The 24,492-nt window shown below is 35.1% G+C and overlaps 1 protein-coding gene across 1 annotated transcript; it reads right to left on the reverse strand.

Annotated features, from left to right (window-relative positions):
- Positions 1-3,219: 3,219 nt before the first annotated feature.
- On the reverse strand, positions 3,220-8,976 carry LOC134326660 (tripartite motif-containing protein 16-like). The gene is made up of 6 exons (XM_063008843.1): positions 8,365-8,976; positions 8,155-8,250; positions 7,250-7,483; positions 6,608-6,767; positions 6,448-6,507; positions 3,220-4,101 (listed from the first exon to the last, which is right to left on the reverse strand). Exons 1-6 carry the CDS (start codon positions 8,953-8,955, stop codon positions 3,566-3,568), a joined length of 1,677 nt encoding a protein of 558 aa, XP_062864913.1. The 5' UTR covers positions 8,956-8,976; the 3' UTR covers positions 3,220-3,565.
- Positions 8,977-24,492: the final 15,516 nt, after the last annotated feature.

Raw genomic sequence — 24,492 nt, forward strand, 5'->3', positions numbered from 1 at the left:
TCTGAGATAAATTGCTCTCTTTTTATAAATACTATAAGGGATTTTGAAAAAGTGATTGATACAGATTTTAAAAAAATTATGGATGAACAAATTAAGATTGACGAGTTAGATAAGGTTATTTTAAAGATGTCCTCTGGGAAGTCGCCTGGCTTGGATGGGCTAACAACCGAATTTTATGGGTTTTTTTGGAATGATATTAGAGAGATGTTGTACAAAGCTTTCTTAGAGTGTATTGAGACAGGCAATCTCTCTAATACAATGAAACAAGGAATAATCACTTTAATTCCAAAACCTAATAAAGATATAATTTTTTTAGATAATTGGAGACCCATTACTTTGCTATGCACTGATTATAAAATTTTGGCTCATGTCTTTGCTGACCGAATGAATAGAGGATTGAAAGATATAATTGATGAAAGTCAATCAGCCTTTGTTAAGGGGAGAAACATACATAATCACATTAGATTGGTATTTGATATGTTAGATTATTGTGACTTTATTGACAATGATAGCCTGATTTTATTCCTTGATTTTTATAAGGCGTTCGATACGATCGAACATGCTTTCTTGTTAGATGCTTTAAAGTTTTTGAGATTTGGGAATAATTTTTGTGGACTAATAAAGATGTTATATAGTGATATATATAGCTCGATTTCCTTAAATCCAGGACTTACTTCTAGATTTAAGATCAAGCGAGGTATTCGTCAGGGTTGCCCTATTTCCCCAAAGCTGTTCATTTTGACTACTCAATTATTAGCCCTTCAAATTAATAATAGTTCCGAGTTTATAGGTATTAATATTTTTGATCGAGAATACAAGATTAGCCAGTTTTGCTGATGATACAGCGCTGTTTTTAAAAAATGATTTAATGGTTGAAAGAGCCCTTAATACAATTTCATTATTCTCCAAGGCTTCAGGTTTAGGACTTAACATTAAAAAATGTGAGATTCTCCCCATTCATAATTGTATACAAAAAAACATTTCGTCAATCAGGGTCGAAAATGAAGTGAAATATTTGGGAATATTAGTATCTAAGAATGTACTTAGAAGAGAAGACGTTAACATCTCAGACTGCTTAATAGATATGAAAAAAAGTCTTAGCCGTTGGTTGACAAGGGATTTGACTATTTTTGGAAGAAACCTGTTGACTAAAGCAGACGGCATTTCAAAGGTGGTCTATCCAAGTCATTCTATGTATATATCACCACATAATATAAGGAAAGCTAATTCCATTATTTTTCAGTTTTTGTGGAAAAATAAGACTCATTATATTAAAAGGTCCCAATTAGTAAAAAAATATGAGAAGGGTGGTATTAATGCATTGGACTTTGAAGCCATGATTGGTGCATTTAGGATTAAATGGCTAAAAACCTTTATTATGCAACAAAATTCAATGTGGTTTCATATTCCTGGTTCCATTTTTAAGAAACTGGGAGGAATTGAATTCTTTGCGAAGTGTGACTTTGAAATGAGTAAGATTCCAGTTAAACTATCATACTTCCACAAACAAATTCTCCAGTTCTGGAAAATGATATTTCAACATAACTTCTCTCCTCATGGATCAATTTTATGGAATAATAGGGTAATCACAGTTGGTAGGAAGTCAATATTTAAAAAAGATTGGTATGAAAAAGGTATTATATTTGTAAAGGATCTTTTAGATTGTCATGGAGATCTTTTAAATTTCTCATCCTTTGTTGGAAAATATGATCTTAGTTGTAGTTATAACGATTTTAAGAAGGTATGCAAAGCGATTCCTTTAGCATTGCTTCAACTTATTAAAAATGTCATGATATTTTCAAAGGTGACTGTTTCAGTGCCTACATTAAAAGTAAATGGCTGTAACTTGGTTGACTTCAAGTGTAATAACAATATTATCAATGATGGTCAGAGACAAAAGATTCACTATGAATATAATAGAGATTTTTTCAAGAAACTTCCTAATACAAATTATAAAACCATAATGACTTTTACTCATTACAAATTTGTCAAATGGCCCCTATTTCCTAAAGTGAAGAGACTCATTTCAAAATAATAAATAAGATATATCCTGTAGCCATGTTTCTTGAAAGAAGATTTAAATTTGATGTTGATTTATGTGCCTTTTGTATGTCAGAAGAAGAATCCCTGGAGCATTTGTTTTTTTCATGTCAATATTCACAAAGTTTTTGGATGGACATTAGAAACTGAATTAATCTTAAACTTAACATTCCTTCTTTTGAAATTGATGCCATTTTATTTATGTGGAAAACTTAAGTTCAGCTTGCTTTGATGCTATAAATGTAGTAGTACTTTTAGCAAAATACCACATTCACTGCAGTAAGTGGAGGGGTAACAAGCCCTCTTTCCTCTGCTTCATGACTGAATTTAAATCATACTATTCTGTATTAAATAGATTGAAAAACTGTAAAACTGCTAGAATCATCTCACATCAGATCTCTAAAAACTTACTGTTTTAAGATTCTCATTGTATTATTGTATGGCTTGTTCCTCTGTTTTTTTATCTTATTTTCTTTTTATTATTATTATTTTGCGCCCCCTAGATTGTAATCTATAGGTATGACATCCTCCACGAGAAATTGTATTCTTTTTTATTGTTCTGTATGTTATGTTGTTTAAAATAAAAAAATAATAATAATAATGCGCAAACGGAGGCGGAGTGAGTAGGGAGCGGATTGAGATTGTGTGTGTGTGTGTGTGTGTGTGTGTTGCTCGCTCTCCGTAATACTGTGTTTCGGATTTGTATATCGACAATAAACAGCTCTCATTACGATAATTCCCTCTACTGATGCAAAGCTGAATGAGTGGATTACAGTCGATAGGAACTGTGCAGAAATAAAAGACTCCTTTCGTTCATTTCAAAGATCCGTTCAATAGAATCGGATCGTTCGCAAACGACCCATCACTATATATGCAGTTAGCACTGAGCATGTGAGTGAGAGGGGAGCGCCTGTATAGCAGAGCACAGCCTGGTGAAGTCAGGAACGAGATTAGTGAGCTTCAAACTCAGATCTGGCTCTGACAAAAGCGAGAGAGCTACTGATAACGTTTCGGAAATTTCGAGATGGAAACCACGAATGTGAAGTATAGACGTAATGAAGTACGGTGTCTGCGTAGCCCCGAAAAATTTTAAAAACACATTCGTTTTAATTCAATTTGTTTTAATTAAACTGATTTTATTAAAACAGAATTATAAGAACTTTGAAACAGATTTTATTATTAATTTACACATTTTGTTTCATTATTTTTTATTTATTTATAATTATTAAATGATTTATTTTTTCGGTGCATATAATTACTTTTCCGAGATTATCTGGCGTACCACCTCATGCTGCTTCAGGTACCACCAGTGGTACGCATACCACAGTTTGAGAACCACTGATTTAGATGATAAATATTTAAGAAAAGAAGAAATCAGGAAGGGGGGTAAATACTTTTTCACAGCACTAAATAAATGGTGGTTAATAAATTAAATAAAAAAAAATCTTCATAAATGTATCACTGCCTCACAGATTCTAAAATCACTTAAACAGTTTAATGTTACACTTTCATGTAAATTTTACATTTAATTTGTTAAATCTGACAGTTTCACTTCTGATCCTAAACAAAGACCAAACCCCGGGTAGAGGAGCTGAGTGAACGTGGTCTGAACTCTGTGGAGGAGCTTCATTGTATCAGAGACGCTGTAGAAGGACAGAGTTCCTGCGTCATAATCCACATACACTCCTATTCTAGAGGAACTCGGCATTGTGGGAATTTTAGTGTCTTTGTTATTGTGCCTGAATGACAATCCGAATAGAGAACAGAACAAACTCCAGGACTGATCATTACATCCAAACACACACTCATCACCACGTCCCTTCCTGCTGATGCTTTTATATGACACAGCTATATAAACCCCAACATTCCCACTCCACTCAACCTCCCAGTAACAGCGTCCACTCACACTCTCTCTACACACAACCTGAGAGTAAATATCAAATGTATCTGGATGATCAGGATACGACTGTTCTGTTTCACTCCGGGTCACCACTTTGTTCTCCTCAGACAGACGGAGGAATTTGTTTACTGTGTTTGGATCCAGTGTGAACTGACAAACATCTGGAGAGGAAACACAAAATAAACCAATTAACATAGAAGAGAGAGCGAGAAAGTGTGTGTGTGTGTGAGTGTGAAACTAGACAAACACACAAATGCTACACAAACACATACAAACCCTACACATTTACACAGACACTACACAATCACACACATACAAACCCTACACATACACACTACACAATCACACAAAAACATACAAACCCTACACATACACACATACACTACACAATCACACACATACAAACCCTACACATACACAATCACACATACACACATACAAACGCTGCAAATACACAGACACTACACAATCACACACATACACACCCTACACATACACAGACACTACACAATTACACAAACATGCAAACACACACATACACACAGACACTACAGAATCACACACATACACACCCTACACATACACACAGACACTACACAATCACACAAACATGCAAACACACACATACACAAAGACAATACACAATCACACAAATACTAATACTACACAATCACACAAACACATACAGACTTTACACATACACACAAACACTACACAATCAAACACACATACACAAAGACACTACACAAACACACGCATACAAACACACACATACACAGACACTACACAAACCCTACACATACACCAAACACTACACAATCACACAAACAAACGTTACACATACACACAGACACTACACAATCACACACACACACACAGGAACTACACAATTACAAACACATACACAGACACTACACAATCACACAAACACACACATACAAACCCTGCAAATACACACAAACCCTACACATACACACAGACACTACACAATCACACAAACACACACATAAAATCCCTACACATACACACAGGCACTACACAATCACACAAATACACACATAAAAACAATACACAGACACTACACAATCACTACACAATCACACAAACACACATACAAACCCTACACAAACACACAGACACTACACAATCACACAAAAACATACAAACCCTACACATACACACATACACTACACAATCATACACATACAAACCCTACACATACACAATCACACATACACACACATACAAACGCTGCAAATACACACAGACACTACAGAATCACACACATACACACCCTACACAGACACTACACAACTGCACAAACATGCAAACACACACATACACAGACACTACAGAATCACACACATACACACCCTACACATACACACAGACACTACACAATCACACAAACATGCAAACACACACATACACAAAGACAATACACAATCACACAAATACTAATACTACACAATCACACAAACACATACAGACTTTACACATACACAAACACTACACAAACACACATACAAAAAGACACTACACAAATACACGCATACAAACACACACATACACAGACACTACACAAACACACACACAAACAAACCCTACACATACACCAAACACTACACAATCACACAAACACACACAAACAAACGTTACTGAAACGTGACTCAAAATGTTCCTAATCTGAGGATTCTGAATGATTCACCACTGTCCAAACAAATTCCAAAATAAACCAAAAAGTAAATGTAACATATCAGTCTGAAAAAAGTTACAAAGCCAATCCTAATGTATTAGTACTGCAGTGAACCACAGTAAGAGTCATGATATCCATATGACACTTGGAACAGTTAAGATACTTCAAGAGCTCATCAATGTCTCATCGAGGAAAACATACAAGAACCCAAACAAACATTTAGGAAACTGCAGGACCTGCTGACCTCAATTTAGATCTGATTGAATGATTCCAGTATTAGAAGGAGACTGAACACAAATAAAATCCATGGGAGAGTCACAAGGTAAAATCACTGTTAACTAAGAGGAACATAAAGCCTCGCCTCTCATTTAGCAATATAAGAACCTTAATGACCCTCAAGCCTTTTGGTGATGATGTTCTGTGAACTGATGTGTCAGAATTCTTATACTTGCAATGAAGCTATAACAGCATTTTACAATAAAAACATCTTACTAACAGTCAGTCATGGTTGTGGTTGTGTGATGGTGTTTCAGGGCTAAAGAATGTCTGGTCATCAGTTCATGATTTAAAGATTAAACACTTGTGTAAAACAAAAACACAACAATTCCAAATAACAAGAGCAGATCTTTGTTAAATTAAATCTGAGGAAATAAAGTTTAGGTTTTGGACTTAATCAGATTTAGACTTAGATTTAGACCAAACTGAGCTGCTGTAGCATCTGAACTGACAAATCTGTAAAAATACAGATAACTGGGGGTGCAAATACTTTTTCACTGCACTGTGTATGTTTGTGTGCTTGTGAGAAACTTACAGTGTAGAAAATCTTCTCTGATTTTAAGTTCAGTAGGCAGAGTGATCCAGACTTTCTTCACTGCAAAAAGAATGAACAAAATGTGGATTTGATTGTTTTGTTTGATGTTTGAGTACCGAAGCATTTTGGAGACAATGGAACACTGAGGGCTTGAACTCACCTTCATCTGGTATCTTCTCACACTGCTCTTTGCAGAATTCTTCTACTTTCTCTCTCAGCTGAGATACAGACTTTGTAACATCATCAAATGAGGGGAAAGGACTGATTGTGATGGCGGCTGATTCTGCAGATCCAGCAGGAGCCGAGAGAGATTGAAAATTCTACATCCAGACAAATAATGTTCACAGAGAAACAACAAGATGATGATGAATCACAAATAATAGACGACAGACATGAAGCACAGTGTGATGTTTCTCCAAATAACATTAACAGTATTTCATGATCTCTCAAAAAAGCTGATTTGGATTCTTACAATTTCTTAGAACCCCGAGACTTTATGGGTCATAATGTGTCTTGTGTAGGGGGGGTTTCCCTATGTTATAGAGTTGTGGAAGATGAACAAAGATGCGCAAAGCTACCATCAGGGGTGAGACGCCTTTAAATGCTTTGCTGTTGCGTTTCCGGCTCTCCCCAACATGTCTGAATGAATGAAAATAATCGAGTTTAAAAGAACAAACTTCTTGACGAAAGGCATCAACGTTTTAAAGATTTTGAGTTTAGGGGACGTCAAGTTACAAGATACCGCTGTAATTTATTACTTGGACTGGTGCAGCAATAATATAATTATTTTTAGTGCTGTTACCTGGAGGAAATGGACAGGATCCTCTGTGTGTGAAAGCTGTTCCAGTTCAGCATCTTTCCTCTTCAGCTCTTCAATCTGCTGCTCCACCTGCTTCAGGACTTTTTCAGCTCGACCTACTTCTGCTGTCTCTTGATCTCTGATCAGATCTTTTAGCTCAGAGCATCTTCTGTTAATTGAGTTGATTAGTTCAGTACAGATCCTCTCAATGTTCTCTACTGCTGCCTGTGCAGAACACTGTTAGAGGATTTAGAAAGAGGAAAACGTTTCTCACTCAGATATTTGTCCATCCTTCACATTCATATGTAGCTTACTGGCCAGACTAATACTTATCACTCATAGCTTGGTGATGGTGCTAAATGACTTGATTTTTCATACTCTTGTAAATGTTACCGTCATCATCATGTCCATATGATGCAGTATTTCATACTCTACTTCCCGAATATAAGAGAAAGTTCCAGTTTTACCTTCCACCTTAAACTCCAGCACTTCTTCAGTGTTCATCATCACTTTAGTTTTTACTGCATTTATCAGCATGTTATATTTCCTCACAGATTTTGATACAAAACATCTGCTCCTGTATGTCCTTAATTCAAAATTATATGTCTGGATTAAATCTAATAAAAATAAAAAAACACCATATGTACTGTAACATGTGCTGGTGGTAGCATACTGTTACAGAAATTATTTTGAGTATCAGTAAACATTATTAGCACAACCTCAGAATTGTTGTACAGCATCAATCATCAACTAACCAGGCATAATTTAAATATTTTTTAAATTCATTAACAAAATTGCTCCATCACTTGCAAAGTTACCTGAGATATAAAATATCTCATTTTTAATGGAGATTGGTTTTATGGAGGAGAGTCGGACTGATCCTGAGAGCTTTTTGTTTGTTTTATTACCTTGTGAGACTCCACAGCGTTTATCAGTTCACAAAGTTCCTTCTCTTTGTTCTGGATTTTCTCCTGGAATTTTCTCTGGATCTCCAGCAGCTGCTTCTACACAAAATAATTTAGGATTTACTTGTATTGTGTACGAGCACCAGATAAACAACGTCAGTGTAAATGCTAATGAGTTGTTACTTGTTAAAGAGAGCTGTATAATATTTTTACCTTTTTCTCAGTTCTTTCTGCTGCAGCTGATATTGTATCATGTCCTTTATGATCATCCATGGTGCACAACACGCAGATACACTGCTGATCAGTACGACAGTAAACCTCCAGCAGTTTATCATGCTGAGAGCAGATCTGATCCTGGAATCGTCTGGAAGCCTTAACCAGCTTGTGCTTCTTATAAGACGGAATTTGATAATGAGGCTGAAGGTGAGTTTCACAGAAAGAGGCCAAACACACCAGACAGGATTTTATAGCTTTGGATTTTGTCCCAGTGCAGGAATCACAATCCACATCTTCAGGTTCAGAAAAACAGTGACCAGGATGTGGAGCTTGAAGTTCTGTTTTCTTCAGTTTCTCCACAACTCCAGCCAGCATGGTGTTTCTCCTCACAACAGGTCTTGGAGTGAAGGTTTGTCTACACTGTGGACATCTGTATGTTCCCTTATCATCCTCCCAATCCCAGCAGTTGTTAATACACACCATACAGAAACTGTGTCCACATGGAATAGCAGCTGGATCCTTCAGTGTTTCCAGACAGACTGAACAGCTGAACTCATCCTGAGTTACTGAAATTTTGGACTCAGCCATTTTTCTACACGTAAACAGAAACAAAAAAGTTATTCACAGCAGCTCAGACTTCCTGGTTTCTTTTGTGAGCGTTATGTTCATGTTTACGTTTCTCAATTTCTGTTAATTTAAAAAGAATTTTGATGACCTATTGTACTCATGCTGTGGGACTTTTAATTTGCAATGTTGTTGTAGTAAGTAGTACAAGTGACTAGTTAATTACTACAACCTTCGTTATATGAAAATCTGTGTTTTTCAATTGTTCTTCTATATTTTATTATTACTGTACCTTTACTGTAGAACATTTTATGATTCGTTATTGTACCCATTCTGTATGACTTCTATAATGCGGTTGTAGTAACTAGTACAAATGACTAGTTAACTACTACATCCTTGGTTATATGAAAAAAATATGTTTCTTTATTTTTGTTATTCATTTTACTTAAATTTTTTTATTACTGTACCGGGTCATTACTAGCATTTGGTGCCATTTGAGTCCCCATGACATAATATGGTATATTTTGTGTAAAAATGGGCTAATACATATTTTTAAAAGCTTGTCTTACATGATTAACCCTCCTCTACCATAGAAAACAATTGTGTTCCCAGGATTATTTAATTTAAAATAATTACTCAATTTTAGCGCAAGAAGGCTAAACTGCCATGTCCCCAATCACGTTTTCTCAAATTCATTAACAAATATAAGTAATAAAAAACAAACTAATTCTACATTTTTCATTATTTTTGTATAGCCTTATTTATAATATTCCTCACCAAATGTTATTTTTTGTTATTAATACATTTTTAATACTTAGTCTTTAAAATAAGTTGTGTCCCAGAGTCGACTGTCCCACCTGTTACTGTGAAGGAAAATCTGTCTGGACTGTCTCCCTGACTCTTCCTCTAGTCACATGACTCTCAGGAAGTAGCATACATTTTGGAGGATAATCATCTAGAGTAAATATCATTCTTTAATTAATCTTTTTCCAATGTTTTAAAAAGGTTCACTGATGTGGTAAAGCATAACATGTCCACTCTGTTATGCTTATTTATAGAGGAAACTGGTACATTTTTGTAATTTTTACAATATGGTTAATAAACATGTTAAAAATCTTCATCTGTGGTCACCATGAACTAGCCTGTTGTTCATCATGGTAAGTTTAGAATAAAATGTCCCTCCTGTTACTGTCCACCCTGTTGCTGTTTTGCACAGTGACAGGGTGGACACATAGTAGGGTGGATGTAAGATGAATAGGTGTTTCCAGCAAGTATTGTATTTATTATTAGTGACTTTCTGCTCCATCTCACCTTCCAAGTGGCACAATCACCCAGCTATCTGGGCCCACCTCAGCCCTGTGTTAGACATGGTGAGGGAGAGATATCTCCATGTCTTCAGTGATGGCCCAGATACTCAATACAAACAGAAGGGCAACTTTTACCTACTATTAAAAGAACCTTTTAAAAAAGGCTTTAAAGACATCAGCTGTTTTTTTAAGGCCAGCCATGGAAAGGGGGCTCCAGATGGTGTTGGGGCTACCCTTAAAGAATCAGCTGACAAATTTGTCCACTATGGAGGAGACATTCCCATTGCAGAGACCATGTTCTTCCATTTAAGGAACATGAACACTTTGGTGGAACTTTTACTTGTGGGAGAAGGAAATGTTTATAGCCTGGGAGAAGACGAAGGCCACATTTCATTGAAGAACTATCACGGCCTGAGGTCATCATGAAAGAAAATATTGGGCAGTGGTGCATTGTCAACAATGATGGTGAACCCTACCCAGGAATCATTCTGGAGGTTGAAGAAGATGCAAGAGTGAAATGCATGCATAAGAATGGGGCAAACAAGTTCTATTGGCCAAGTCCACGAGAGGATATTAGCTGGTACAGGGATGAACAGATTATATGCCTGATGAAAGAGCCACAACCTTTAAATAAACTAGAGAAGACAGTGTGGAATTTCCTAGAAAAACACTTGGGATGCTGGGTTGTTACATAACGTACTGTTGCTGAAACATCTATAAGATCACTAGACTGAAAAATTTTCCTGATAATTACTTTAGGTGTTCAGTACATTTGATGGTTGAAGGTGGGGGGTCAGGGTGGGGGACACGAGTTGCTCTTTTTTTGTGATGTACTGTTGTTCACTGGTATGATGTCCAACCTGTTTCGTCCTGTCCACTCTGTTTCTCCTCTGTCCACCCTGTTACCTGTGTGCTTTTTTTATATTAATTTAATAAAATCAACAATGAGTATTCATATCTTTGTGGTTACATGCAGGAAATGAATCAGTAAAATGAAATCAATTAAAATGGAGCCAAATTCCACTGAAATTCCTTTTTATTCTAAAAGAAATGTATTCAAATTACATTGTGCCTTAAAATACAACATATCTGTTTTTAGATAATGCTTGTTTATTAATTCATTCTTAAAATACATTTGCAGGCTAAAGTGAGGGACATTTAAGCTCTTAAAAAATGTAAATATTGCAATAACTGTGCATTCAAAACACTTAATAATAAAGACGAGAACGTCCTGTAACAGGGGAGACATTTGTCCTATGTCAACTATGTCCTATGCAAATAATTTGGTCAAAATTATTAGAGTATAATATCCTGAGCTGGACTAATATATATTTCTTATAGTTTAACAAGCCCTCCTTCAGATAAAATGATAAAATTATGGAAAGTTTTGCATTTTTGATAGAAAGTTACCAAGCTGAAATGGCACCAAATAGTAGGAATGACCCTACCCATACTGTAGGGTTTGTTTCTGTAATTTAAGTGTAGCGGGTGGTACATGTCACTAGGTAACTCTTGCATCTTTTATTATATTATATATGTTATATATGTTTGTAGAATTGTTGACACTAGGGGTGGGCGATATGGCTTTAAAATAATATCACGATATTTCAGGTTATTTTTGCGATAACGATATTTTTGGCGATATAACAAAACACTGAAAAATATTTTATTTATTTCAAGAAAACACTATTGCAAAAAAAATAATGTTCAGGTTTGATTTAGAATTAATATAAGTTTCAAACACTTCGTAGAAAAATGTAAGAAGTATGTAAGAATTACGCACACTTTTCTGAATTTTGTCTTTCCAATAAAAATAATGTAACAATGTAATGGCGGAGTCAGACAATTTTCATAGGGGTGGCCAGACTGACCATTGCTCACACACAGGGGTCACACAGAAACTGATACCTTTTTCTTATGTAGTCACTCACTCATTTACCTATACAGGCAGTGAATGCCATGTAGAATTACATCACGAAGACCCGCATAATAATAATACGCTTTTTTTCTTTTCATTTTCCCTGACAAGTGAAAAACCAAAATATAGCAACCTTAACATTATGAGGAAGAAAGATATTCCTTTGCAATACTTTATCATTTGGCTGCCAACTTGTGTGTAATGATGAGACTCATTTGAACCCCAGAGCATGCCAGTGTGAATGCATGGTAAACTAAGTTTAATTTTCTTTCAACAATATGATACAGACTGACCAACACTATTAAGCCAAATCAGCATTGAAAATTGACTTTACTTTAATAGCCTTCTACAATGCTGGAGCTTCTTAAAACGGAATATTTTCTTTTAAATAGAAGTGTTATTTAACTGCTATTAAATTGTTTCCCAACAAAATCCGTCCAATTTGGTGGATAACCGCCCAATCTGGCAACACTGGAACGAGCAGAGCCCGGTGGCGCCTTTACTTGTAGCGCGCCACAATTACTACTAAGTACAGTAGTAGTAGTGCTAAGTAGCAGTAGTAATACTTCTGTGTTGGTGGTTGACATTAATGTTAAGAGTATTCCTGCACTGTTTGGTGGAGGTGCGCTGTTGAATTGAGTCCCTGTGCAGAAATACTTCCGCAAAAAAGTCGCCGGCAAAGCGGTGGTTGGGGTTTGGGTTGCCAAATATTAATTTATGGTGGACTTGGAGTTTGTGGAACGAGCTCCTCCACTGCAGAGCCGCTTTCCGCCATACTCGTTGCTGTGCCCAAATGATCCACGTAACGAACGTACGCCATTTGCATAGCTGTGTGTGTGACGTCATTACGTAAACAACGCAGAATATCGCTGTTATCACGATATGGGATTTTTTTATCGTTTTAAAAATTATACCGGTATTATCGTAAACGATACGATATAGCACACCCCTAGTTGACACTACATATTGTTACTGTACCCATACTGTAGGACTTTATACAGTTGTATTGAATGGTACATGCCACTGGGTAAGAACTACACCTCGGCTTCATGCACTTTGTAGACGCTCCCTTAGCACTTCCTTATCATTTCAACACAGATGAACCTCACATTTACAAAATAACAGAAAATAAACATTTACAGAAAAAACGTTTTAAACATATTTGATTGTAGTTTGTTCCTTGTTTACTGCAGAATCAGTTAATGCAGTTTCACTCATTTTTGGATGTTTATTAGCCGAGAACGATCCGAAAGAAACTCGAATGTCAGGCGAATGTCCAAGACTTCCTGGTTTAGTTCGTGAGTGTTCTGTTCAAAACAAGTGTGTTTAAATCAAATCAACAATCTGAACTACATAAAGTAACAATACACAGTAATGTACAGAAGTGTGGAAATGTATAAACTCACCTGCGTTCATCAACTTCAATTATCAACAAAACTACAAACACAGACACGGAACAGATCCACACTCGAACAGAACAGAATCAGATCAGTTTCACTTCTGCTGAACTTCTTCTTCTTCTTTTGTGTTTATTGGCGGTTGGCATACCAGCTTAAAGGTGCATTACCGCCACTTACTGTTTTGTGTTTGGAACAGGAGATTGTACAGAAGGAAGGAGGGAAATAAAATAAAATAAAATAAATAAAATAATAAATAAAATAATAAAATAAAAAAATAAAATAAAATAAAATAAAATAAAATAAAATAAAATAAAATAAAATAAAATAAAACAAAACAAACAAAACATAAATAAAATAAAATAAAATAAAATAAAATAAAATAAAATAAAATAAAATAAAATAAAAAATACATAAATACATAAAGAAACATAAAAAAAAAAAAATAATAATAATAATAATAAATAATATACCACATTTCTGTTAGATTATTTCCGCTAGACCTGTTTCTGTTAAGAACTTGATGTAATAACTTATCCTCCCTACCTCTTTTCCTAAGAGTCCTGATAATGAAAGATCATTATGTTTTGCCTGCTGTACTGATTCAAACAGTTGTGTTCTATTGGTACTATATTGCTTACAATTGAGGAGTATATGTTCTACTGTTTCGGGTTCTTTACAAAAGCTACACATTCCGGTTGGGTGTTTGCCTATTTTTCATAAAGTATAGTTAAGTCCTGTGTGACCTATTCTTAGACGTGTGATAATGTTTTCTTCTCTTCTTCTAGAACCTGCCATCCTCCCAGCTCCAACCTGTTTTTGAATATTGTACATATGTCTTCCAGTTTGAACAAAATCCCAATGCTCCTGCCATATTGCACATGTTCTAATTATGGCCTTAACTTCATTTTTGCTCAAAGGTACCGGTAGATTTATTTGTTTTAATCTAAGGGTTTGTTTGGCTAGGATATCTACTGTTTCATTTCCCTCCACTCCTACATGGGCAGAAACCCACAGAAAGCTGGTGGATATACATTTATCTTTCAAATTGTGTAACATATAGAATATTTTGTTAACAATATCTGTCCTGGCTGAGGATTTACCATACTTTATGCTTATCAGAGCTGAAAAACTGTCCGAAAGAATAACTGTATTATTTATTTCCCTTTTTTCTATCAATTGTAGTGCTAAAAATATGGCCAATAATTCTATGGGGTATACTGCCAGATGGTCTGATGTCCTTTTCTTAATATGTATATTATTTATTGGTATATACACTGCCACACCTGTAATTCCTGTTTTGGGGTCTTTGGAACCATCTGTAAACACGAGAATAAAGTTTGAGTAATATCTATCTATGTATTTCTGTACTATGTCGCATGCAAAAATTTGTTTTTTAATTCTTTCTGAAGGTTAAGATCTACCTTTGGCAAGGGAAATAGCCAAGGAGGAATGTGGGATATTGGTACTGTGGGACTATACTGTAATTTATGTAATCCCATGCTTCTTGCCTTTGCATTGCCAATCCATCCAAAACTTTTATAATTTGTCTTATTGTGTTCCCAGCAATTTCTTATTATATTCTTGGCAGGATGTGTATCCCATTGTCCCTGTAGATTAGCCCAGTATGTCATCATTAGCTTAATTCTTCTTATTCTTAGTGGCATTTGTCCCATTTCCACTTGCATTGCTGCTAATGGGGATGTTTTGAATGACCCACTACATATTCGCAACGCCTGGGCTTGTAATGTGTCTAGTTGCTTAAGGTTTGACTCTGCTGCTGACATATAAGCTACACATCCGTAATCAAAAACTGTTCTCATGAGTGCTTCATAAATATTTTGCATTGATTTTCTACTTGCTCCCCAGTCCTGTCCTGCCATACATTGTAGTATGTTAATGATGTTTTTACATTTATTTTTAACTTTCTCTAAATGAATGTGCCATGGTAATTTTTCATCAAACCAGACTCCAAGAAATCTAATAGCCTTTACTTGCTGAAGAGGTTGTTCATATATTTTGAGATTGGTGTAATTTTGTGTTTTTCTGAGAAGCATTCTCCACTGTATGCTTTCTGGAATGTTCTGTTCCTACTCTTACTTGTATTTATCTGTTATATAAGAAGTCCAAAACCCAATTATATATATTTCCACCAATTCCCAGTAATTTTAATTTAATAAGTACTCCCTCTTTCCAAAGCATGTGATTGGCAACTAGACAACCGTATGGCATTTCAGCGTTTACTGTATGAAAGCTAGGTTTTACCACCACATGGCCTCCCGAGAACGCCCGATCTCGGAAGCTAAGCAGGGTCGGGCCTGGTTAGTATTTGGATGGGAGACCGCCTGGGAATACCAGGTGCTGGAAGCTTTTATCCACACACACCCACCTTCACTCCAAACCTCCTGTTACACACTGACCCAGCGGCTTTTTCTTCATCAAAGCTACACAATGGGTGTGTTGGAAAAGCTAGCTCTCTCTCTACATAGGCAGCATTTTACGTCATCCTGTGCGCGCTCCCGAGAAGGAGGCTGTTCGAAATCCTAGATGCCTTAATACCCTCAGTACTGAGGCATCTTAATATTTCAATGTTATTTTGACTCAGAAATGAGTGAGCATCCAACGCTGCCTTGGTGATTAAGGCAATCCCAGAATTCATTGCGGGTCGGTGCTCTTCTCTCACAGAAAAATAAACATGGCTGACGGTGCGGAGAAACGAGTTATTTTCAAACGTAAATAAAATATTACTGATTTTTAACTTGTATAAACTTGTACCACGTGTTTTTATTTGCAAGTTCAGGCTTGTCAGGAAATGTAACCGTTATCGGTACATGAAGGGAGGCTATATTGACATGTTAGCGTGCTGTGCTACCTCAATCCATTGGTTTTAATGGCAAGATGCTTAATGCTAAACCCGATGGAATCGTTGTCTAAGTAGCGCGTTCGAATAACCTGCCTTATAAGTCATTGACTTATTAGAATCCTCTCTACTGAGGCAGCTGCCTGTGTAGACAGTAAGACAGCAAGGCAGCTCACTAGGTTTGCAAACACACACATTGAGACAAAGATCAGCTGATACTTTCATTCTTACTACAGTAAAACACATTCAACTGACTTTTAAAGTGAAGTTGAAAATGTTGTACAGAACTCGTTGCCATCTAGTGGTGCTAGAAATAAATTACAGCTTGTTGCTTGGGTACAGATTTGTGACTTTATGGCTCTTCTGTCCCAAGTGTTTCTGTAAACCTGAAATGGCGACTGTTTTTGGTATGCAGGAAAGAAAAGGCCGAATGCAATGAACTGTGCAGTTTGACCACTGTGCTGAGCTGTTACAAAACCCCAACTGTGAGGTTCTTTTTTACCATGGTTCAAATATGCAACTTTAAACCTGTAATACAAGATGAACATTTTAAATGTGTCTTTATTTGCTTTAACTAAGCTAAAGTTTTTAACAGGGATCAAAATGACTGGACAGGGCTGGACACGCCTCACTATTGAAGTGGAAGGTAAACCCACACTCCTGCAAGAATGGAAAGCATTCATATAAATGAACAAAACACAGACCTCAAATAACATGAACCTAAAGGTCTGAACTTACATTGTAGAAAATAAAAACAAGCCAGTAGCAGCAGTGTGCACATTAAACCATTTACAGAAGGGTCATCAAGTTTGGCAAATTGAAATAATGGCATGTTTGGAGTTGAACAGCAGACCTTTAGAAAGGACTACAGTCAGTCCTAGACGTTCTTCCAAACAGTTCCTCTAATGTCATGTTTAGTTCTCCAACATGCTTCTCTAACTCCTGTGTTTGATTCCTGTGTATTACAGTGTTTACAGAGTCCAGAAACAATTTCTCTCCAGTGTGAATGCGTTGGTGTAATTTGAGATGACAATGTTGATTAAAACTCTTGGATCCACACTAAGATCACTGATACGGTTTCTCTCCACTGTGAATGCGTTGGTGTATTTTATGGTCACTTTGTACATTAAAGCTTTTCTCACACAGAGCACTGATATGGTTTCTCTCCAGTGTGTATTAACTCTATTCTGCCACCTTTATACGCCCTGCATAAACTGGCAGATAACTCCTCCACCAATCACCACGCTGTAGAAGATGTTTAGTTCAACTCTGTTTAATAAGTATTAAATTACATTTTTATTAAAATTTATTAAATTATTAAGTAAAAACAACACATTTATAAACTTCAGCACATCAAGACATGAATATCAAATAATATTTAAGTTTAAAGTCCATATGCATATTATTCCAAGTTATGCATTTCAATACTAATAAGCCAACATGTGCAAATTCATTTAACTTAATGCATCATGAGCTAACCTGATTCAAGCTTGTAATACAAAATCAACTAATACTCTTAATAAACATAAATTAAAACATCATTAATGAATCGCTTCACTTAGTGAACCACTACTATGAATCATCATCAGTTACCAAACGACTCTTAAACAAACAGTAAACATTTACCACATGAACTGTATTAACAGCACAAACTCTGTTGATTAAAACTCCTCCCACACTGTGAGCACTGATGAGAGCTGCGTCCAGAATCGCATACTTGTATACTCAATAGTACGCGAGAGCAGTACGCGAGAGTGGTTAGTATGTCTGAATACTCAGTATACATAAAAAGGTACGCGGGAAGTACCCGGATGACCTACTTCTTGGGCAGCCATGTTCGAGTATGCAACCCATAATGTATCCCATAATGCAACTGTAGCTGCAAAGCGGAAGAGAAAACAAGAAATTGGGGAGAAGGAGGAGTCCTCTGTTTACAAGTTTAAGTAAGATAAACAAAATAAAAATGTTATTATTGTGTACAACCCTAAATAACGTTATGATTAGCGCAAAAAGACGATAAATATCCAAAAATTTGGCAAGTGGGACTTGTCTGTAACTATGGTGGTCTGTAACCATAGCGATATTACGTCATCACGTCATCACTTGACATTAGTAAGATGGCAGATGTAGTAGGGGTGTTGTTACTTCTGTACTGAAAGTGCTGCGTACTTCCTCCAATCTAGTACAGACTCTGTTAGTATGCGATTCCGGATGCAGATAATGTTTCTCTCCAGTGTGAATGCGCTGGTGTATTTTAAGCTCACTCTTTACAGTATATTAAAACTCTTTCCACACTGTAAGCACTGATACGGTTTCTATCCAGTGTGAATGCGCTGGTGGATTTTGAGACTAGACTGTGTATAAAAATTCTTCCCACACTGTAAGCACTGATATGGTTTCTCTCCACGGTGAACGCACAAGTGTATTTTAAGCTCACTCTTTGCATTAAAACTCTTCCCACACTGTGAGCACTGAAACGGTTTCTCTCCAGTGTGAATGCGCTGGTGTCTTTTGAGAGAACTCTGTTGATTAAAACTCTTCCCACACTGTGAGCACTGATACGGTTTCTCTCCAGTGTGAATGCGCTGGTGTGTTTTGAGATCACTCTGTCCATTAAAACTCTTTCCACACTGTGAGCACTGATATGGTTTCTCTCCAGTGTGAATGTGCTGGTGTTTTTTGAGATTATTCTGTTGAATAAAACTCTTTCCACACTGTGAGCACGGATACGGTTTCTCTCCAATGTGAATGCGCTGGTGTATTTTGAGATCACTCTGTTGAATAAAACTCTTTCCACACTGTGAGCACGGATACGGTTTCTCTCCAATGTGAATGCGCTGGTGTATTTTGAGATCACTCTGTCTATTAAAACTCTTTCCACATTGTGAGCACTGATACGGGTTCTCTCCAGTGTGAATGTGCTGGTGTGTTTTGAGATTAATCTGTTGAATAAAACTTTTTCCACAGTGTGAACACTGATATGGTTTCTCTCCAGTGTGAATGCGCTGGTGTCTTTTGAGATTAATCTGTTGAATAAAACTTTTTCCACATTCTAAGCACTTATACGGTTTCTCTCCAGTGTGAATGCGCTGGTGTTTATTGAGAGATTCCTGTGTGTTAAAACTCTTCTCACACTGTGAGCACTGATAAGGTTTTACTCCAGTGTGAATGCGCTGGTGTATTTTGAGATTACCCTGTATATTAAAACTCTTCCCACACTGTGAGCACTGATACGATTTCTCTCATGTGTGAATGCGCTGGTGTATTTTGAGAGCACTCTGGTGCCTGAAGCTCTTCCCACACTGTGAGCAGACGTTTCCTTCTTCCTGTGTGGGACTGAGAGAGGTGTTAATGCTGACAGTACCAGAGGACGTTTGCTGATTACTGGAGCTTCTGGTGGGCGTCAGATCCTCATGTTCAGTCTTAATCTTCACCAGAGTCTCATATTTATCATGGTTGCAGCTCTTGATGTGATTGTGGAGCTGATTTTGGGTTGTAGAGGAACGTGGACACGAGGAGCAGCAGAAATCCTTGTTCAGTTCTGAAGCAGAAAATAATCAAATACATTTATAACAATATAAATAATCAAATACATTTATAACATTATAAATAATCAAATACATTTATAACATTATAAATAATCAAATACATTTATACCATTATAAATAATCAAATACATTTATACCATTATAAATAATCAAATACATTTATAACAATATAAATAATCAAATACATTTATACCATTATAAATAATCAAATACATTCATAACATTATAAATAATAAAATACATTTATAACATTATAAATAATCAAATACATTTACAACATTATAAATAATAATATACATTTATAACATCATAAATAATCAAATACATTTATAACATTATAAATAATAATATACATTTATAACATTATAAATAATCAAATACATTTATAACATTATAAATAATCAAACACATTTATAACGTTATAAATAATCAAATATATTTATAATATTATAAATAATCAAATACATTTATAACATTATAAATAATAATATACATTTATAACATTATAAATAATCAAATATATTTATAATATTATAAATAATCAAATACATTTATAACATTATAAATAATAATATACATTTATAACATTATAAATAATCAAATACATTTATACCATTATAAATAATCAAATACATTTATAACAATATAAATAATCAAATACATTTATACCATTATAAATAATCAAATACATTCATAACATTATAAATAATAAAATACATTTATAACATTATAAATAATCAAATACATTTACAACATTATAAATAATAATATACATTTATAACATCATAAATAATCAAATACATTTATAACATTATAAATAATAATATACATTTATAACATTATAAATAATCAAATACATTTATAACATTATAAATAATCAAACACATTTATAACGTTATAAATAATCAAATATATTTATAATATTATAAATAATCAAATACATTTATAACATTATAAATAATAATATACATTTATAACATTATAAATAATCAAATACATTTATAACATTATAAATAATCAAATACATTTATAACATTATAAATAATCAAATACATTAATAACATTATAAATAATCAAATACATTTATAACATTATAAATAATCAAATATATTTATAATATTATAAATAATCAAATACATTTATAACATTATAAATAATAATATACATTTATAACATTATAAATAATCAAATACATTTATAACATTATAAATAATCAAATACATTTATAACATTATAAATAATCAAATACATTTATAACATTATAAATAATCAAATACATTAATAACATTATAAATAATCAAATACATTTATAACATTATAAATAATCAAATATATTTATAATATTATAAATAATCAAATACATTTATAACATTATAAATAATAATATACATTTATAACATTATAAATAATCAAATACATTTATAACATTATAAATAATCAAATACATCTATAACATTATAAATAATAAATACATTTATAACATTATAAATAATTTAATACATTTATAACATTATAAATAATTTAATACATTCATAACATTATAAATAATAAAATACATTTATAACATTATAAATAATCAAATACATTTATAACATTATAAATAATCAAATACATTTATAACATTATAAATAATCAAATACATTTATAACATTATAAATAATAAAATACATTTATAACATTATAAATAATCAAATACATTTATAACATTATAAATAATCAAATACATTTATAACATTATAAATAATAAATACTGTTAGTAATTGTTAAACTGAGATCTGATGCTAAAGTCCTGTAACGTGATTCATCCTGCATTCATCATTTCCTGCTCACACTGATCTGCATGAGCACAATACAAGCTTTCACTGTATGATGCTTCATCCCAGGTTCCTCTGATTCTATTCAATCCAAATCTTATTTTACTCAAGATAAAAAATATCTTACTGAGTTCATCTTTATCTTCAGGTTCTTCCTTCTTCACAGGCTTCATCTGGAAACCTCCACACTGTTGGTCCTCTGGGGTGAGGTGTTCCTCAGAGGTGACGTGTTCCACAGGGATTGAGGTTCCTTCACCTGAAATTCATCAATATGTGAAGAAGAAACTCAACAACTGGAGGAAACTGAAGGTTGTGGGTTTAGTTACCACAAATAAATACTACTTACATTTAATCCAGACTGGAGTGTATCAGCACTTCTCCACAGTATTATTAAAAGATCTGACAGGCAGACGGACAGATAGACAAATGTACTTTATTCCCTATTAAAGAGAAATCCAGGAATACTCTTTTAGACTGTGAGGCTGTAAACAGAGTGAAAATGTTGAAACTATTGTGGGACTGAGCAGCATCAGGCAGAAAAGACTTCTAATATAACATTTTGGGTTGGTTTCACAGACAGGGATTAAGCCTAGTCCTAGACTACACAGCATTTTGAATGGAGATTCTCTATTTAAAGCTAAATGTAGTCCTGGACTATAAGCCTTAATCCCTGTCTGGGAAACAACCCTTTGAGTTTGGTGGAAGTGGTTTTGTGGCCCAAAGTGAAATGATTAAGTCTGATGTTCTTTACATCTAGTTTCTCATCCACTCCCAATAACAGTGCTGTACTAATACTTTTAACTTTTACTATAAACCTGTAAAACAACCTGTAAACAAAGCTACAAGAACTCGCTGTTTGTATTAAACATTAAAAACTGTAAACAAAGTAAATGTGACGTGTTTATATAAAAATGTTAGATTTAATAATGAATAAACTCTAAATCTGTTAAAGTTTTGAGGAGTTAAAGCTCCTCAAATCCTCACAGTGATGTTTTATTATAAACTCTAATTTTATTATTAATTAGAATGTAGTTAATTAAATATAAGGGTTATAATTAAATACTATTTACTTACAGATGAGGCTCTACAGTACAAACAGCAGCTTCTTGTTCTTCTTTCTTGTTTTCTGTAACAAAGTAATGTAACGCATTACAGTTAAATCCACAAAGTTGAATCAGTTCATCAATACTTAAGAGAAACGTTTCGTCACTCAATCCGAATGACTTCTTCAGTCTGAGCTGGTGGTGAAGAACCCCAACCTTATATGCAGTTGATTTGCATAACGACCGATCACCGCCCATTGCATAACAATGGAACTGGTGATCAGCATGGCTGGATTACTGACCGGGCCAGTGGGGCCAGCGCCCAGGGGCCCTTGAGGTCAGGGGGCCCCGGGGGGGCCCTGGACCAAAACATTTTGCGATGCCTATCAACATTTATGATACAACATATTTTTATTTCCGAGGGCCCTCCATTTTAAGGATCCTCTGACTATTAGGGACTTCGACCCCAGGGCCTCTTGGGGGGCCTAGCCATGCTTTTGGGGCCCCTAGCCATGCTTTTGGGCCCTAGCCAAATTACTTCTCTGTTATAGTTGACTCCACTCCAGACCTTGCTCATGTGGACCAACTTACTTTAATTTTCAGGTTTGTTAATAATGACGGACATGTAGTTGAGCGTTTTCTAGCTTTTGAGCCTATTGAAAACCATAGTGGGGACAGTTTGGCAGAGTGTGTCGTTGCTATGGTGGAGAATCTGGGCCTAGACTTATCCAACTGTAGGGGCCAGTCATATGATAATGCAAGTAACATGTGGGGAAAGTACAATGGAGTCCAAGCTCATCTTAAACAAAGAAACCCTTTGATTTGTTATGTCCCCTGTGCAGCACATTCACTGAATTTAGTTGGTGTCAATGCTGTTGACAGTAGCCCAGAAGCTGGACGTTTTTTTGACTTTGTACAGGCAATGTACACATTTTGTGCATCATCTACACACAGGTGGGGAAAGGTTTTCCGTGATACTGATATCAAACTCACACTGAAATCACTGTCAGGTACTCGATGGAGCACACGAGCTGAGTCAACTAAGGCTCTTGGAAATATTATGCACAACTGAGAGAGGCATTGAATGATATGTCTAAAGATATGGAGGAGAAATGTGTAACTCCAAGTGAAGCCTCTGCACTCTGTGACAAATTAGACACGTTGGAGATGGCCTTCATGGCATACTTCTGGGACACAATACTACAGAGGTTCCAAGCCACAAGCCTGCAGCTGCAGAAGCATGATATTGACATATGTACAGCTACACAACTTCTCTTGTCTTTACGAGACTTTGTGGCAGCACAGAGAGATAACTTGGAGGTGTTTGAAGGGGCAGCTTTAAATGTCACCACTGCTGTCTCCCAAGAGTACAGGCATGACCTCCAGCGTACAAAGAAGCGCAAAATTATGTCTGATGATAGTGCAGAGCCAGGTGTAGCATTTAACGGAAAGGACAAGTTTCGGATCGAAACTTTCAATGTTGTCATTGACAAACTTGTGTCCTGTCTCAACCACAGTTTGAATGCATACACACACTTAACTGAGCTATTTGATGTTCTTTTCATGCCTGACAATATGTCCAACAGTGAGCTCACTTTAAAGGCTAACTCACTCGCTGCAGCATATCCTTCAGATCTGAACATGAGCCTGGCAGATGAATTGATACAATACAAA

Source organism: Trichomycterus rosablanca, chromosome 14 (assembly GCF_030014385.1).
Source record: "Trichomycterus rosablanca isolate fTriRos1 chromosome 14, fTriRos1.hap1, whole genome shotgun sequence".
NCBI classification, from domain to species: Eukaryota; Metazoa; Chordata; class Actinopteri; order Siluriformes; family Trichomycteridae; genus Trichomycterus; species Trichomycterus rosablanca.